Here is an 18510-nt window from a genome sequence, read left to right as displayed (position 1 = left end):
TTAAAGTAAATTACTACTAAAACAAGACTAGATGAAAAAAAGAAAAGGATGTAAATATAATATAAAGGTTGATTGCATGATATGATTAAACGCGGCAATGCTGTGCTGCTGTGATGTCTGATAGCTCAGTAAAAGACATTTTACAGCCTGGAGACAACAGTGGTGCCTTAAAATTAGTCAGTATTATAATTCAATGTTTGATGCCAAAATTTGTATTGAAATCAATGCCTTCAGCTCAACTTCAAAATTTGCTGATTTGCCACGAAAAAACTCATTAAAGTAATTTTCACTGTAACACTTCACAGTGATGCCCCATACGGTAATTTGAGTGACAGTAGGGTAGTGGTAGTTGTACGCTCAGCACCTCATCCCACAATCAAACCCGCATCAACAAGCTCTTCACATTCGTTCTGAACGATAGCATCAGAGCAAATTGTGTCTGGCTTTAATCTCACGAGAAACATGTCTGATGAATCCTGATGAAGCTACGCCTTTGCTCCAGCCTCTTTAGATGCTAGTCTAATCAAAGCCGTGCCATGCCGCTACCCTTCGGCTCAACTGTTGACAGGCCTCGGGGGGATTAAAGCTGATTTCCCTTTTTAGTCAGAGTCACTCTTGTGAGGGTCCAACTCGCTCTGGCGTTGGGCAAGAGTACTATCCTTGTCCCCGGTACCTTGCGTACTGTTGTGTGATGCTGGGCATGTCTCTGCGGTTCCCCAGCTCATCTATCACGGTAACTGTGAATGGCGGATGGGGACGGCAAAGGAACAGAGGAAGGCTGCTCCCAACCCTCCCTTCTCTCTCACTATATACTTAGTAATCTCTGCCAAGGCTGTTCCCTCATCGGAGAATGGAGACCTTGTGTTCCGAGGCTCCAGATGGGCCAAAACAACACAGCACACACCACTGAGAATCTCCAGTGAGATCGACGGGGGAAAGTGGGAGATGAACTAGGAAGGCTATGGGGATATTTTCATGCATGTCAGACTTCTGTGTTTGGATTGTAAGATTAAAAAGTAGCATGTAGCAATATTAAAGGCCCAGACAATCCATTTTCTCAATTTTGTTCTTATTACAACCAAATTGTTTTAAACTCTTTATCAATAACAACTGAGAATGTTTTCTCCCGGACTTGATTATTGCTTGTACAGCAATGAATATTTAATGCAGCCTTAATCCATAAAACTACAATGAATTTATGAAAACATCAAATTTAATTGCACATTGTATCTGTACAACAACGCCTTGAACAACATACCACACACTTGACACATATGGATCCAGCTGACAAAGGATACAGGCCTGTCTGTGGCAAGGAAATGGTACAAAACATCAAATAGTGGCCATTAACTACACAGTTTGTTCGCCTCGTACTCGACGTAGTTTGGTTGTCTGGCACTGAAAGTTTGCAGGGCAGTGAGTATCCTGGCCACATCCGCGCTGGACAATTTGAGCCTGTGGCGGAGGAGACATGCGAACAGATCCACGTGCGGTGACCCCGGAGGCGAGAGCCGGTTAACCCTGTAGCGCAGCTCCACCAGCTGCAGCAGGGCCGAGTCCTGCGATCCCTGAGTGTATGGGTAGTCTATCTGCAGAATCAGGTCCTGGATTGCCTCCGGGTCAAAGTGCACGCTGAACCCGAACAGCTGCATGCTGTTCACCTTCATGTAGCCGATGTTGCTGGATGGCTCTGTCTCCTCCTGAGGCTCATAGTACGCCGTTGTGTTTTTGTTCCCTCCTGTCCCTCCCACAGAGTCCCTCATACGGCTCCTCAGGTAGAAATGAACCGTCTCAAAAAAGCTCTTCCATCTGTTTCCAAGAGTCAATGTCCAATTGTAGCAGTCCAAAGGGATATCCAGCTTGGTCCGCTCCCAGTCTGGGTATCCGTGCTGACCAATCGGCATCGTCCAACTCTCTGAATGGCTGCCCCCGAACGGATTCACAAACAGGGACAGGGCGGGCTCCAGAGTGCTGTTCCGAGTCAGGCAAAACTGGAGGGACACTCCGAGCAGAATATGAACACGGTTTGACTTCACGCGGTTGCTCTTGAGGGTGAGCAGCATTCTTTTCCTCCAGGACGGGTCGAACCAAGTGTTGATGCGCAGGTCGTTGCTCACAAACACAGCATGCAGAGAGAGGCGGGGGTCGCGCCGCTGCAGCAGGTAGCGCAGCTCCAGATCCTGCAGGTCACGGTCGCTCTCCATCCCGAGGTAGGGGTCCGTCGGGTCGGGCACGGCAGGCCGACAGGCTCCCTGGGTCATTGTGAAGCTGGGGTTGCAGCTGGAGCATCGCGTCCGGTTATCTGTGGAACAGGAGGCACAGCGGACGCCGTCGCCCACAGAGCAAGGGATGAGGCCCTGACATGGAGGATGGTTGTAGGGGCAGGAGCAGCTGCGGCTCTCGTCACTGTAAATGCCGACCTGGTTGTTCTCGCTGCAGTACAAAATGGAGAGGGCGTAGCGCACCCAGAAGTGCAGAGGCCTGACGGAGAGACAGAGGCTGTGTTAAACACTTTGAGTTTAGAGCAGACTGCTGTATCATTTTTCTGTGATTGTGCAGTGATGGAAATGTTTTAGCCAAAGGACATTAATTCTGTCTTTCACAAAAAAACAGTTTTGGATTGATTTGCAGCAAAAACAATCGGAGGCAAACTCTGATGCAGGTGGAATTAGAGCAGCAAAATCAGATCAAAATGAATATTGTAATCTATTGAACCCCCCCTTCTGTGGTGCAGATGGGAAGCTTTGACACACACTCACTCACTTCTACACTTCGTCTTAATGTCTTTCTCTTCCTGACAAATTCAGGATTGATTAAAAGATTTTATGGCTTGTCTTTTAAATGGGTTGGCGCTGAGGTCGACCAACCCGTTGCTTCTGGACGTCCTGAGAGCTAAAGCTTAAAAAAACAACGGTAACCGTTGCAGTGGCAAATTTTACTTGGAGCAGTGATAGAACCGCTCCGACCCTAGAAACATGAAAATCATTGCTAAAGACCAAATTCTTCTCACTGGCCTTCAATTCGAGTTGAGATTGAGACCTTGATTTCAACTCCTGTTGTGTACTATTTTAACTCTCAAATTTGTGTGATTTTTAATGTTCTATTGCTTTTGTATCTTGTGTCTAAATTCAGTTTTATATATTCTTTTCATATTCTTTTATTTTCATACAGCCTCTTCTACAGTTTCATGGTCAATATCACTCACTTCCTTTGTGGTTCTTTTTTCCTGTTGTGGCTTTTTGAATTTGTTTTTTTCCCGTTAATGTGTTTGAGTGAGTCGCTAGGGCCACGTTACATTTAAACATGCCATCTGAATAGAATTTTACAGATACAGCACGGTAAAACCTTATTAAAATGGGAATTTGGAAAATATATAATCAAATAATTCAAACATAACACAGATATTATATTTCCCACTGAAAATAATAAATCGACTTACCTAGAAACTGTAAACCACTACTCAATTTATTTTCTACAGGCAGAGAGGGTGCGATAAAGAAGTGTAATGGCGATGTAGACTGAGGAGGCAGCGTCTGCAGCCTGACTAGCTCACTGATGGATTGTGTCATTTAGTTAATTTCCCTGCCAGAAATAGCTATCAACACAGAGTGTTCATGAGAGAGGCATAAATCGGACTGGAGTTATGACCACGGCGCTCTCTGATACGCTGCAGAAATAACGCGTCCAGGTGGGAGTGCTGCTGAAACAGCGGCTATAACAGTTAAAAAAAACAAGAATAGATAGAGGCCGAGGGTATTACTGTCATGTCCACTGCAGCTGAAACTCCTGGATATGATATTTTGAGAAGCCGGATTGATTGCTGTGCAGTTTCAAGACGGTGAAACGTGTCGGTTTGGCCAAACATGATCCTGTTTGTCTTGGGAACAGAGAGGCAGGTTCGCTCCCGTCAGCACTTTTCCAACTACTTTTCCTCAAGAGCCTTCTAATAAGTACCGTCTCACACCGCTGCTTTCGCCCAGTGCCTGCCGCATAAATCATTTTCATAATTATAAGTTTTGGGCAGCACCTTGGGTTAACAGGCTGCGGTATAAATATTCCACCCGCTTGTTCTCGTCTCGTATCTTACCTCGGCCTCTGCAGGACTATTTTGGGCTGTTTTCGGCACCTCTTGCTCAGGCTGAAGAGCTTGTTAGCGGTGCGGTGAGCTTTGGTGAAAAGCTGGTTGCTCCTGGTCTCCAGCTGCCTGTAGCGCTGGAGCAGGCTGGCGTCTGTCCTCCACAAGTGTTCCACGGCAGATGTGTTTACAGCGTAATGGTTTGGCAGTTTCCCAACAAAGCTTTGGAACTCCTCTGGAAGGGAAAAAAACAAACAGAAAACGAATAAGCAAACTCTGCTAGCGGTTATGAGCCGCTGGGTAACAATATCCTAAATAAAATAAAAAGAAATGGATCGACTTTTCGTTGTTTGTCCCAGAAAAGCAAACCGCTCAAGAGAAGACAGCTGCAACCTGCCTGAAAACCTGTTGTTGTTATTTAGATTTCCTTCGCAGGGCAGATTGCTGATCTCATCATCATGTCAGAGAACAGACGTCTTTCGTTATTTTGTTTCCGAAAAAAAATGTACAGTATGTTAATCACCACCTGTTGTCAGCATACGGCACTGTAGGTCGTCAAAAAGCAACTAGTCTGTAATTACATGTGAGTGACACTGAAAGCTAAATTGCTATTCTTGCCTCCAGCAATGTGAAAGTAATATGGTTGCTATAGGAACAGTGATCACAAAAATGTTTTTCAGAAAAGTTCCAGGGCAAATTCAGATGGAGAAACTTGTGTTCATACCCGGGATACTTTGGCTTCATTTATGGAAAGTGGGTGGAAGTAGAGACTAGGGCAATTGCCAATTATGGCAACTCTGCCATGGTATATAGTATATACTATAGTATGTTTATGGTAATTACAGGCCCACCTCAAACTCACTGAAATTATTCACTGACTTACAGTGTGGTATAACACATTATTTATTTATTTTCAGATATTAGATAACTTCTTTTGCTTGAATAGAGTTCATGCAGACGTCGCCCTTTTCATCTAAGAGCTTTAAATATTCATGTAACTTTATTTTATTGACTTAATATAAAGTAATAGCTGCATTTTGACTGGTGCATCGTAAAAAAGGAAACCTTCATCTGTCGAGGGTTGTGGCTTATGTGCTGGACTATTTTTACACTTCCTCTCCAAACAAATGAGAAATCACATGTTTGACACACACAAGTGGTGCAACTCTTAGCTGGAAGGGAAATGAGCATATTTCCTCAGATGTTGAACTGTGACATTAAATACACTTTTTTATGAGTCCTTGTCTAACTTTGGTGGATGAGAACAGATGGATGTCTATAGAAGATCTGTGTACTGTCACACACGGCAGCCCTGAGCACCTTGAGAGGAACATCATTTGATTTGACACAATGACTGACGGGTCTCTTGATTCAGAGTCTGGCAGCTGCCTCTGTCTGACGGACGAGAATTAATTTAGAACGAAAACAGGTCCATGTAGTTTAGTTCCTCCAAGTTTAAGTTAATATTTGTTGTTAAATATACTAATACTACTACTACTCCTAAAACTAATATAAATAATTATAATATTCATAATAATAATGTTAATACAAATAATGTTAATCATAATAATATATAGTTGTAAACAGTCAATTAATGCAGAAATGAAAGCTTTGAATCTATGTATGTTTAAAGGAAGGCATTTAAAAGCAGTAACATATGGAATAAATATCAGGCCACTCAGAGAAAAATAATTTGAAAATGTTTGGGAGAAACTATAAAAGCAATGCTGCAGTTTTCAAGACAGATTTCTCAAATACAAAATAACATGAGAAAGATTTTTCTTATTGTTTTGCCAATCAAAACATTATGCAAGGCTCCAAAATTAGATTTAAATCATGCAATTTTAACTTTCAATGTCTTTTTCAGTATGGGTATATATAAAATAAACTACAGTTATTTATCATATATAACTAATGTAGCATGACTGATCTATAGTCACCAATCAGGCTCTGTGGGCAACTTGAAGATTATAATCTGATTTAAGATGGTGTGCATGTTTAGAAAGTTAGTTCATACAAATATCTGAATATCACCTGCATCCTGGATTTTGAGGAAGATCTAAAAAAATTTCAGACCATCACAGTAAATCAAAAAACCTTACTCACCAGATTCCTCAAACTCCCGGTTGGTCAGCCTCCAGGAGTCTCTGATGCGCAGCAGGTTGTTCTGCAGCGTGTCCAGGTCCGAGTGAGGACAGTTACACCGAGGGAAGTCCACGGTGCACTCGCACCAGCAGTCGCTGTTCTGGCAAACAAAGCGACCCTCGGATTTGCAGCCGATGTAGCTGAGAGCCGCCTGAATGAAGCGACTCTGTAAATAGCCGGGTAGGATGACCTGCAGCCCTGTGGACCGTGAAACACAGCGTCAGGTCAATGCTCGAGTAAAAATACCCAGTGGGCAACAGTTTGAGAAAATTACTTTGCTTTGTTCGATTGAAACTAAAGGTTTCTGACCCATTGCCAAAGATTTATGTTTTTCAAGAGTAAGAATTGGTCTGAAAGCCAAACGCCAGGCAAACGGGTTTTCAGAGGTGAACATATTATTGTAATATTGTTACTCTTGGTCTTTGTAAGAGAATTTGTAACAATAAGAAAAAAATTGCAGAAGATTAAAGGAATAATTATCAATCTTTATTTTCTTTGTGATGCTTAGATGAGTAAGCTTGATTCCACTCTCATAACATCTCATAGCAAATCATTGTAAATGAGCGTCTCCCTAAATAGACATGTTTCCATGGACACTAATATTCTGATATTAAGAAAATATTCTGAGTTAGACAGTGTGGAATGTCTCAAGAAATAATGCAGAAATCTTCATGAAAAAAATGTCAAGTGTGTGTATGTAGAATGCTAATATCTATGATATACAATTAATAATCTGTATTTTGTGGATCAAAATAAATATTTCAAGGGGGTGATCTGTATTCAGCTACTGTACAGTAATAAATAATCCTTTCAGCAGTATCACAGAAGTGGTATTTGGCCTGCACATGTTCTGCAGATCATTTCTGTGTACACTTTATGTATCTGATCTCCATTATGCAATATGGTGATAAAGTGGCCCATCAGCCAAGGTACGTGCTCTCCAAGTTGTTTTTGAGTTTAGAAAGTGTTTTTTAAAACAAACACATCAAACTCAGTAAGATGCCATCACTAGGATTTAATGAGCTTATTTTTCATACCTTGTAGATGAATCTTGTTTTCTGGACTGTGAACCAGCACAGAGCTGACTGTGTCCAAATTGTCATAGTTGCTGCATCCGAGCGGCCCGGTCCTGGTTTCTGTCACCTGCGAGGACGTGGAGAGAAAACAGTCGAGTGTAAAGCCATTGTCCGGTGTTTGTGCCTTTTTTTAAAAAGTATAATTTTTGTCAGGCGTAATTTTAACTTAGAAAAACTAAATGAAGGCTCAACAAAGGTGTTTTTATGCCTCAAATGATTTATGAATGCTGTGAAGTCACTGCGGAGTAATCTTGAAAAATTCCTTAATTAGAAGCTGTTTTTCCTCCGACTGAATAATTGGCTCTGATTTGACAGAACAAATCAACTTCGGTCCAACTCGGGAACTTTAGACTGATTCACGTCTGTGCTTATGTGATTTCTAAATGCAATTAATCTGCCCGTCAAAACTGGAAATATTAACTTGCTTGAGTATTTGCATAAATTTATGCTCCGGGTCCGTCCTGTTTCTCACCCAATCCCCAGCACCGTATGTGAGTTTAATGACTGACTGCGTATGGCAGGTGCTGCTTTACATCCAACATAAAATGCAGTATCCCCCCCCCCCCGACATTCCCACTCCCACCTCTGTCTCTGGCTTTGATCGTTACTCTGCCTGAACACTATGCACGCTGCAAAGTGGAAAACGTATTGAAGTCAGTGTGGACTGGAAATTAATGGAAATTCATATATTTAATCCATCAGGCTGATGCATAACCAGAGGAACACATTTTCAGTTTGGGGAGAACTTGTCTTCATCAGCGGCTACTGACTTTAGAATCCACATTTGCCCCTCGGGCTGATTAATGCTTACACTCTAAGAGCCACTTCATATGATAAAATGGATGATTGGTGCTTCAGACTATACAGGATGCAGGACTGCTGCTCTGGCCTCCCTCTTTCTCTCCTCTGCTCTTTAAAGATGAAAGTCTTTGAAACCTCCTTATGTTCTAATATTGTTTTTTCGGCTGCAGAAGCAGATAGTGGGTGGTTAGAAAGGACGTGTTTGAGCAACTTGATATAAAATAATTTATCAAACAGATTCTGATTCAAATCAAACGAGCCTGTACTTGCCAGTTTTTCTGTGATGTATGTTGAGGCGAGAGAAACAGCAGAGACACATTTGACAGTGCTGTTTCTCCCCTGCAGCTACAACAGGTGAATTTCTTGGTGTCGGGCCAATTCTGTAAACAAGCATTTGTTCCTAATCCTACCTGGTGAAATAACTTATGGAAATAAATTCCCTGAGCTCCATCTGTTCGTTCATGTTATCTTCAAGTTGAGCTACCAGAGTGCCAAGAATTAAAAGTTTGCTCGACTTGAAGTGGAAAGAAAAATTTAGATTATTTTGAACTTTAAGTATTTTCTTTTTATGCTACATGTACTTTAATTCTGCAACATCTCGGAGAGAAATGTTGGACATTTGGTTAATTGAGGACTGTAAATTGGCCGTAGGTGTGAATGTTGGCGTGAACAGTTATTTCTGCGATACGCCTGGGATCTATCTAGGATCTATCCTCTCGCCAAGTCAGCTTGGATTGGCTCTCAAAGGATAAACAATATTGATGATGGACGGATATTTGGCATTTTACAGCTACATTTTCAGGTTATGTGAAAGATTTCTAAGATTTGATATGGAATCTTAACTAGGTGAACTCTCTTTTTAATATATGATGTGTTTTTATAGGGTATAAAGTTACAATCACCACAACAAAATGAATGTACTGGGTCAATACCATAGATCCAATAACACTGATTAAGGTCACTCTGCAAAATTTTCTGATACATAAAAAATTGTGTTTTGTCCTCCATTTGTAAAACAGGGTTTAACCTTATGTTAAGTTGTTACATTTTGTTGCCCACATTTATCTAACATTTAAGTAACATTTTGAATGTAGAACTTTTACATGTAACTGAGTTTTGTTTTGCTATTAAACATATGTATTGGAATATCTCTTCCACCACTCATCTCAGTCTATAGTTAAAACTAGTTACACATTTTTTCATATTGTCAAATTTATTAAGGCTTGTTATTACAAACTTTAAATGAGTAAGTAAGGGTGGGACAAAATATCAATACAGGAATGTATCATCATGACATAAAATTATCGATTAGCTGCCGCCAAAGATTAATTAGTTATATATATTTATATATATATAACATTAGAATGATGGCACATACGCACATTGACAAGTTACAGTGTGTTTGTTCAAGACTAAAGAGCCACTTAGATACAAACTTTAAGCATATAAACATTGTGTCATGCAGTGACTAAATCCACAAATCCTGCACTTTGCCTCTTTAAGGGGATTTTGTTTTATGTTCAGTTCGACAGATATTATAATGTATCATATGATTGTCTTACAATTTATCAATTATTGCAGAATCGCAGTATGGTGATGTTATTGTTGCCCTATGGTGTGCATAGTATCGAATCACAAGTTACCCTGCAATTTCTTCTCCTAGTCATAAGCATCACTTCAATAGTGGGTTAATTTAGATATAATATAAACACTATAAAATGATAAAGAAAAGAAAAGAAACACTAAAAACATCAGCTGTGGGTAGAGTTAGTCCCGTGATGTACCGTGGTAATGTGAGTGATTTATATGTGCATCTATTTACTGATCAAGACTGAAATTATGTTCTGTCCCTGACAACTGAACAAGTCATTCATCAATGTTCAGCGACCTTAGCTAAACCCACAACCAAACCAGGCCATGTGAATGCTTAGTATCCCACCATTCCCATGTGTGAATGTCGAGGGTTAACACACCACAACACTGCAGGGGAACATCTCTAATGCTTTCAGACAGTGAGTTAATCTCCCATCAGACTGCTGCCGTATTAACTTCCACGTACCCGGATGGCGGTGGATGCGATCTGGAGGTGGTGCAGCCTTCGCAGGGTGCTCTCTCTGTCGGTGAAGTAGGAAGCAGCCAGTTGGTGAAGGGCCTCCAGGGTCACAGTCCCCGTAGTGCTGGAGCTCGTGTTGCCGCTACTACCGGCCTCGCCCGCCGAGGGCGAGGACTCCTGGCTGAGCTTCCTTTTGTCCACGAACATCGTCAAAGACTCCTCCCCTGGTGGCAGAGGGAATGAGAGTTGTATTAGGTCTGACAGAGCAGCTCTAATCACCTTGCATTAGTATCTTCTCAGATCAGATATAAAAGCACAGTAGTGATTAAGTGCTGTGGAAGAAACTGATGCTTTGCATGATTGGAGGAAAAGGCACAGACAAGGTCTCTGCGTATCAAACTCTTCAGGAGCTTGATCAAGATCATTGATCAAGTTCCCTGAATTACTTTCATCATCTGGATTACAATTGCAAAACATTAAAAGAAAGTAGACTTCTAGTTGTAGACCTTCTAACAATTACAAATATTAGATTAATAATATAAAAGCAGCCAAACAAAGCACATCAACACGGTCATCAAGTTTTTTCACATGCTTAAAATTAAGTTTTCAGTTGAAGTGAAAACCCTTGAAAACCCATTTGTGTACTTCAGGTGTTTTACGTGATTAGGGGTTTGATCTGTAGTACCATGGTTCCAGTAGATATCAATAGGCATGACTGTTAAAAGACAGCTAAATTGATTGATATTATAACTTTAGTCTTTTGGAATTACAGTAGTAGGTCTAGTTCTCATAGCTGCTAAAGGTCCAGGTTAGGTAAACCTTTCAGAACTGAAAGTCAGAACCAGGCTCCATGTCGTTGTTTACATTTGATCTGTTTTGTTTTGGTTTCACATTGTAATTCAGGGAGGGCACTTAGGACTTGTGCATGACATACGGCATGACATACGATATACAGCCCACCTCCGTGGGCTGTATATATACTTAATATCAATTTGGCTATTCATCATGTTGTATATGTGGTCATTGTATTTGCCATCATTCTGAATGAAGGGCATGAAAAAAAAAAAGGACTGTTGGAGGTAAAGACTAAGCAAGCATTTCTGTAGGCATCTTATTTTTCGTCTGCTATTGTTAAAGATTTTGTTTCAATGTTCTGAGACCGAACCATCCAGAAAAGAGAGTTCTGTGGCTTGAAATTGTCTGAGGCACCTCTGACACCTATTACTAAACAGACCGAGTCTGAAGAACAAGTCCGAACATCCACACTTAACAAGGTAGGTGTGGAAGTGCCCTTAGGGTGTTTCATACCGACCTTGTTTAGTCTGAACCAAAGGAACAGGAGTGAAAACACCACTATCCGGACAAACTTACCAATATTCAGTCCGACAAATAGAAGAGGTCTCACTCTGGATCAAACTGAATAACAGTTTGGTTCTTTCTTTTTTTTTTAAACCAATTGCAGGAAGTTAGGCACAGCATTACCCAAGGAGAAAAAGAGGTGCAAGTGACTCAGTCCTCCCCTTCAATTTATAGCTTTACTGACGAGGACGTTCATTTGGTAAATTTGAACTAGTGCTAAGTGCTTGTGCCTGAAGTTGGTGATGTCGGTAGTGATACTATGTTTATATAACAGTGGCAACAAAATTAACAAAATTAACTGATTCATTATTTTACACTATTCAAACACATGCCCCGATTACAAAACCAATCAATGTCAGGTATTTAGATGACGCCCACGTAGTTGATGACGACATGACATATGTCATATAAACGTCTTTAGTCTGTTCCCTAAATGTGACACACAAGCCTTGGTTCTGACTTTCAGGAGAGATCACGTCCTTCCAGAGAGGTTGGATATAATCAGAACAGGGACATCCACTCTATGTCCGACATCAGCTACCGCACTCAAAGTCAGAACATCTTGTACCACTTAGAGATCAAGACTTGCTCCGGCATTATTAAAACTCTCTTTCTTGCGCTGAGTTTATTTGTGTCTGCTGTCTGAGAAAATGGTAGTATTTGTTATTTTCCATGATATATCTCTGCCTGAGAGATTTTAGAAAATGGTGCAACATAAAATACATTTTTGGTCCTTAGTTCTGAGGTGCCAAGAACCAAACTCTATGTTTAATCTTTGTCCAGTGGTGGGAATGAGATAAAAAAGCATTCTACTCATCAGAATAATGCTGGATTGAACGTCGTTGATAACTGTTTGCAGTGAAAAAGCAAACCCACGCTTCTGTTCTTCTCATACAGTATACTTTGACTTAGTGGTTTACTAAAGACACAAAAGATGAGCCAATTGTGTATGAATGATAGTGTTGTACAACACCAGCAACGTTTGTAAGGAAACTTGCCTTTTTGAGATCCAAGCAAAACATTAAATCCGTCTTTTGTTGCATTTTCCAATTAATTTTTTGACCACTTAACCAGAGTGATTTTTATGAGCCAAAATCACTGATCCAGAAAAAATGATTACATGCTTTGTTGTTTAGAAAGCACCAGACGGTAAAAAGGGTTAACCACATGCTGGAAAAAAAAATCACATTCGAAGCTGTGTGAATCGGCTTCACTTTGAAGCTCGGAGTACTCCACTGTACCTCCCAGAGTGGCGGAGAGGAGGAGGTGGGTACCATACTTCTTGATTAGACTCTCTGTAATGGCCTGGAGGGTTGGCCGCCTCCCCAGCTGGCGGATGGTGTGCATGAAGTCAGGGTCGAGGGGCAGAGCCAAACCTCTGCTGCCACCAAAACTGTCCCGCCTCTCCACTGCCAGGCTGTTGACCTTCCATCGACCAAACTCCCTGGCAACACACACACACACACATACATGCACACACACAATCAAACACGAATCATACACAAAGACAAAAGCACACAAAAAGTGAGGGAGAGAAACATTTTGCTCAATTGAGGCCTGTGTATAAGGCCCCTGGCTGCTATTTAACAAGCAGTGGTGGAAACAGAGGAGTAGGTGAATGTGTTTTACTTACTGTGAGGCACACACTGACCACACTCTCTCACACACACACACACACACACACACACACACACACACACACACACACACACACACACACACACACACTCTCTCACACACACACACTCGCACACAAGTGATCATACAGTGTTAATAAATTATGACGCTGTGAAGTTGAATCCCCTGACAATCTCTAATAATATGCATCATATATATATATATACAGTATGAGATCCCTCTTTTTTTAAATACCCAGGGAGTACATGATTAGTGTGGGCTTTAAGTCAATCAGGTTGCGGTTGGTTATTTATGTATAATTATGTAGATTTGAATGTGGGCTCCTCTAACAGAGCATTAAGTATATTTTATAGGATAATTGGTGCCCAACCTTTTTTGCCTTTAAATACCCTCACAACTCTGGGTTTAACACAATTAACATAATGTATAGTTCTATAAATGTGGATATTTTGAATAACATAGCAATCATATTTTATTGTAAAGGTTACGGTTGGATCTCTCTCTCTCTCTGTGTTTGCAGTCCCGTAACCTTAACTTCAAAACTGAGGTCATGGCCCTGATATTCTCCTCTGGGAATTTGATGGTTTCATAGCAGCCTGATAGAAATTTGATTCATGCTGGATCCAGTATTTTTCGAGCGGAAAGCAATTTTCCACCATTTCTTTTGTTTCCCCTGCCAGAATAGAGAGGCTTTGTAACTGCATTACAGCGTGTTGGAAAATTAGTATCACTATTAGTGTTGTGTCGTTTTCAATCAAGTTTGTTGGAAAGATAAACAAAGAAAAGTTTCTGGATGAGTCTATAAGATATCTTTGAGCTTTTTGCATGAATTGACAGAACAGTAAGAAAGAGTAGAGAGAATGTGGGAAGACACGCAGCAAAGCAAATAGTTTATGTCGGGAGGTTTGCTATCTTGCAGAAAGTTACATGAATAGAATGACATTGCTCTTGTGTCAGTTAAATAAGAAGATAAAGTTAGAAGCCGGTGAGCCAAGCATTCACTTCATCCATCCATTCATTAGTCCATTAGTGTGTGAGCTCGAGAGGTACTCATTGTTAACATTAATTACATTTACATGAACAGTCTCAATAAGACACTGCCATGTAGAAAGCAATTTCTGATTAACTTAACCTGAATGAGGTCGTAGTCTTCATAAGAAATAATTATATGAAGACATGTGGAGTATTCTGACCTTATTGACATTAAGTAGAAATGTATACGTCTGAATCTCTATATAAATTCCTACTGGACTCTTCACTGCATTTTGCCTCATTGAGATATTGGAGTTAGCAACAGCTACATAAGACCTAGCGGCTGTAATGTTGACATTAAATCAGACTACGTTCTGGAACATGTTAACATAATTATTAATGTTTCTCTCAGTTTTAACATTAATATCTTAAGAAAGACAGCCAATTAGTGCATTTCCCAAAATTGCAAGAGCAGTTTTTCTTTCACGGGCCCATATTGTGTAAAATACATTTTCTGGGGTTTTACTATCCCTAATGACTTGAAGGGGTCAGTAGGTCCCCTCAAAGTATGAAAATGGTCATTCCTTGACTTTTTCACCCAGTCCATTCTAAGAAATATGTTATCGAAAGGTCTCGTTTCCTACTTCCTCTCCTGAGTCATACGGGATCGCACTCGTCTCTCAGCCCCGCCCATCTGGTACCAGTCCAGCCTCCGAACCCACCACACCGACCGCGACACCAAGCAAACATGTTGCTGAGCTAGCCGCTTGTTAACCACAACAAACAACACTGAAGAAACACTGCAGCGTGGAGGGATGCAAGGAAGAGAATGTGTCTGTGCACATTCCTCCTAAGAACGTTAATGTTCGAGACCAGCGGTTATGCTTTATGTCTTCTGACGTGCCGTGTCGGTGTGCTCACTACGGAGTAAAGTCTATGCTACTCCCTATTGAAACTCTATACTGTAACTCGGGACGATACTCCGACTGTCCTGCTCAAACTTGAACAAGTCTGAGGACGGTGTAACTTACCATTCAGAAACATCTTGTTGTAAACGACTGTAAATATGTGGCTGGTCTTCTATATCGGTATCAAAATAGAGAGTGACTTTCAGCTGTATTTACCAGAGAGCGTGAACGCGCCAGAATGAGAACGGTGATATGCCTGGTCGTGTGTCACTCAATGTGCAGTCAGCCAATCAGAGGAGGGGCTCAAGAGGCAGGGGAAAACAGCCATTTCTGAGGACATGGAAATACATATTGCAGCAGCTGTTTTTTGTTACTTTAAACCACTGATATATCATGTGAGGGCTACAATACATCAAATTAAATCCCAGGAAGGTGTAAAATATGGGGCATTTAAAGAAATAAGCTGTCTTTAAATTTGATTGTTATTTTATCTGTGTTAAAACTCACTTGTGGTTGAAATGGTCTCGTGCTGGAAGTAATTTAGTATTGGGATAATACTAAAGATTTGCATCATCAAGCATGGTCAGTCATGATTTCACACCTAAAGACAGATATATGTGGACTAGAAAATATGAAATTTTCAATCGAATTATAATCCTACTGTTTCAAGTTATCTTTCCATGTGACCTTTGGAAATCACAGAAGCGCCCTGAACCCATTACTGAGATTCAAACGTTATGCCCACTGTTTATACAAGTTTATTACAGCTTTAAATTCTTTAAACCAAAGCATATTGCGATGCCACGCTGTGACTACCACAGCTACAGGAAGGCACTTAGCCAAAATAGTCCCAAATCATCAGCTGCTATTATTTAATATCTGGTGCCCTTTGGACACAAGCTAGCTCAACTCGAGATACTCACAAAAGTAGCTTGCCCTGTTCTTCCCTCTCTCCATAGCATGAGCTAATATCTACCTCTCCCACAGGGCTGCCTGCTGCTCTGTGTACTTCCCTCGACTTCTGGGAGGCAATCAAATCACTGCCATGAGAAAAACGATCGACAGAGAAATAATTGGGGAACCGGAACAGTGTGGAGTGTGTCATTACAGCCAATCATCATAACGAGGGGACAGCCTGAGTGTCCGTCCCCTGGTGGACAGATGGGCACTGTCGATCCAGCCTGGGGTTTAGCTTACAGCTATTCGGCCACTGATGGCAAATGGAGGAACGTACGCGGGTATCGTAAAAACATGAAGGTTTACTGTGTGTACTGTCTGCAAGCAATCAATATTGATCCAAATAACCCTTGGAGGCGGAAGAAAAGTAAAATCAGCAGCTATGAAGAGCAAATGAACAGTTTAATCACACACTGTTGCATGACAGATAGCTGTGTGGCGTCTGTGGTGGTGTTATAGCTATATTACAGAGGTCAGAGGGGTAGAATAGCAATGTAGGCCCCTGGGCTATTTAAGAGCACAAAGAAAAATATGGAGCGTCTGACACTCTGAGGACTGTAGAATATATTTATGACATATTCCTGGGTATTAATGCCTTCAGTGTGTCTACAGCTTATTATTTTCCTGGTTATCTATACAAGACAGATGGAGTAACTAAAAACTCATCCTTAAAAACTCTTGATCAATATTTCCTGAAAACAGCCTTCAGGATAGAAATGTGAGCAGGCAGTTTACAGGTTCCAAGAGATCGACTGCTGGAGGGTAAGACGCCCTCGAGAGATGAGACGTCAGCCAATGCAGATGGCAGCTGCCTCCGACCGTCCAGGCTCTTTGTCACATCCGGGGATTTTTACTAATTACTGAGCAGGTTTTTGGAAAAGAAGAGGCTTGACTCAGAGGGGACTGTAGAGACATTGATGCAGCAGGTCCACTGAAAAAAAATTATGCAGGTGTCAGTAGGAGATAAACACTGCAGCCTAAAAGATCCCTCAGAGGAGATAATGGACCAACTGATTTATAGATGCCAAGCATGAAGTATTTTTTCACTTCTGTAAACTCTTGGCAATGTCCAGCAGAGAAAGAAACATAATCCCAGGCCTGGGGCATTGATAAACCTCACAGGACTTCAGGAGCAGCAACAAACAAACACCACACATTGACTTCTGAGAAAATCCCACGTGTAGCATGTGTTTCACATGTACGACTGCACAGAGCGCCGTGCTGTGCGCCTCCCAGTTGCAAGAAAGCAGGAAAATTGCATTTCGACCCTCACGACGGATGTTTAGACAAAGACGGCGAAAGATAAGTGCAGCTCAGGGACACTGCAGAGCATCAGTGAAAGGATGTCAACTGTCCACACACATTCATGGGATGAACTCCAGCTGCAGGGGTCACAGTGAGACACCAGCTGTAACCCTGTTATCAAATGAGGAAGGAAAAGAAAGGAAAGGAGGAAATGCAGTTCCGGTGATACAGATCAGTGAAGATAGTGGCGGACGGCCCAGTCTGGCTTTGCCACAATGGTTATTTCAGATTTGCTCATCAGCTTGTGACGGGTTCTGTGCAGGTGCTCAACCTGTGAGGGCACTTTTTTTCAACCCTGCTCATCAGTGAAATTATCCAGTGGCATGTTTGGATGAAACCTGAAACTCCAGAGAAGCATACTACGCCTACGGAATAATGATGGGGAAAAAAAAAACATCACACACGCACCTCTAACATCCGTCTCACCTGTAGATCTTGTATCTGGTGCTGAAGCCTTGCTGGTACCTCTCCGCAGCCTCCGTGAACTCCAGGGACTGGTGGAAAGGCCCTTTATCGGACAGCAGCCAGCCCAGGGAGCGTGACGCGCCGTCGCTTTGTCCGGCGGCGGCGGCGCCTCGGGCTGCGGCCCCGGCTCCAGGGGCGGCGGCGGCGCTGGCCCCGGCCCCGGGGGTCCAGCAGCAGCAGCAGCAGAGCCACAGGCTGAGAGCCGCCCCCTCCCATAGCAGAGACAGCCGCTTATGACTGATCCTCTGACAGCTCATGCTTCACCCAGCGACACCTCATTCTCTCCGGACTGGGAGGAGGACACCTGCACCAGTGAGACACGAACCAACAAAGATGTAAAAAAGTACATTTTTTGCAAGGTGCAGTGTGGATAGTTCTTTTTAAATGAATCAATTCATAAACAGATTGATTGCATGATGTGATGCTTTCTATGCTGAAGAGACACTTACCCGATTTGGCTGTGAGGACCGAGCGCTGCGCTCTCAAGGATGCGCGAACTCTTCCGCTGGTGCGCGCCCTGCGAGTAGAACCTCTCCCGTGCAGCGATCCGACTGGATTCATGAACTCGTGATGATCCCTTTCTCCGGAGCGCTGCTCCAACTTCACGTCCGCCCCTTTGCTCAACTTTGTTCCGGGAGACAATCCTTGCTCCTGCGTCCGCGCATCCATGCGCTCCCCCCCGGCCGTGGAAAAGTAAGTTGCAGCTGCCGCGGAGGAGGCGATCGGACAAAGAGCAGTTCACACTGACTGTGTCCG

At 42.1% G+C, this 18510-nt stretch overlaps 1 protein-coding gene across 1 annotated transcript; it reads right to left on the bottom strand.

The window, feature by feature from the left end:
* Positions 1-1248: 1248 nt before the first annotated feature.
* Positions 1249-18292, bottom strand: LOC133018416 (BMP/retinoic acid-inducible neural-specific protein 3-like). Its single transcript, XM_061084778.1, has 8 exons — positions 18204-18292; positions 17716-18058; positions 12751-12953; positions 10157-10374; positions 7258-7363; positions 6182-6418; positions 4088-4310; positions 1249-2481 (listed from the first exon to the last, which is right to left on the bottom strand). Exons 2-8 carry the CDS (start codon positions 18009-18011, stop codon positions 1347-1349), a joined length of 2418 nt encoding a protein of 805 aa, XP_060940761.1. The 5' UTR covers positions 18012-18058; positions 18204-18292; the 3' UTR covers positions 1249-1346.
* Between the last annotated feature and the right edge of the window lie 218 nt (positions 18293-18510).

Source organism: Limanda limanda, chromosome 13 (genome assembly GCF_963576545.1).
Source record: "Limanda limanda chromosome 13, fLimLim1.1, whole genome shotgun sequence".
NCBI classification, from domain to species: Eukaryota; Metazoa; Chordata; class Actinopteri; order Pleuronectiformes; family Pleuronectidae; genus Limanda; species Limanda limanda.
The sequence above is the reverse complement of the archived record's forward strand: the minus strand, read 5'-3'. Positions and strand labels throughout refer to the sequence as shown.

What these genes read in the sequence shown, in the direction of transcription:
- LOC133018416 (XM_061084778.1), bottom strand. Translation starts at nt 18,011, where the DNA reads ATGAGCTGTCAGAGGATCAGTCATAAGCGGCTGTCTCTGCTATGGGAG. An exon ending in AAACAAGATTCATCTACAAG is followed by an intron (nt 6,419 to 7,257) that starts GTATGAAAAATA and finishes CACGGTCCACAG; the next exon opens with GGCTGCAGGTCATCCTACCC. An exon ending in ATAGTCCTGCAGAGGCCGAG is followed by an intron (nt 2,482 to 4,087) that starts GTAAGATACGAG and finishes TCTCTCCGTCAG; the next exon opens with GCCTCTGCACTTCTGGGTGC.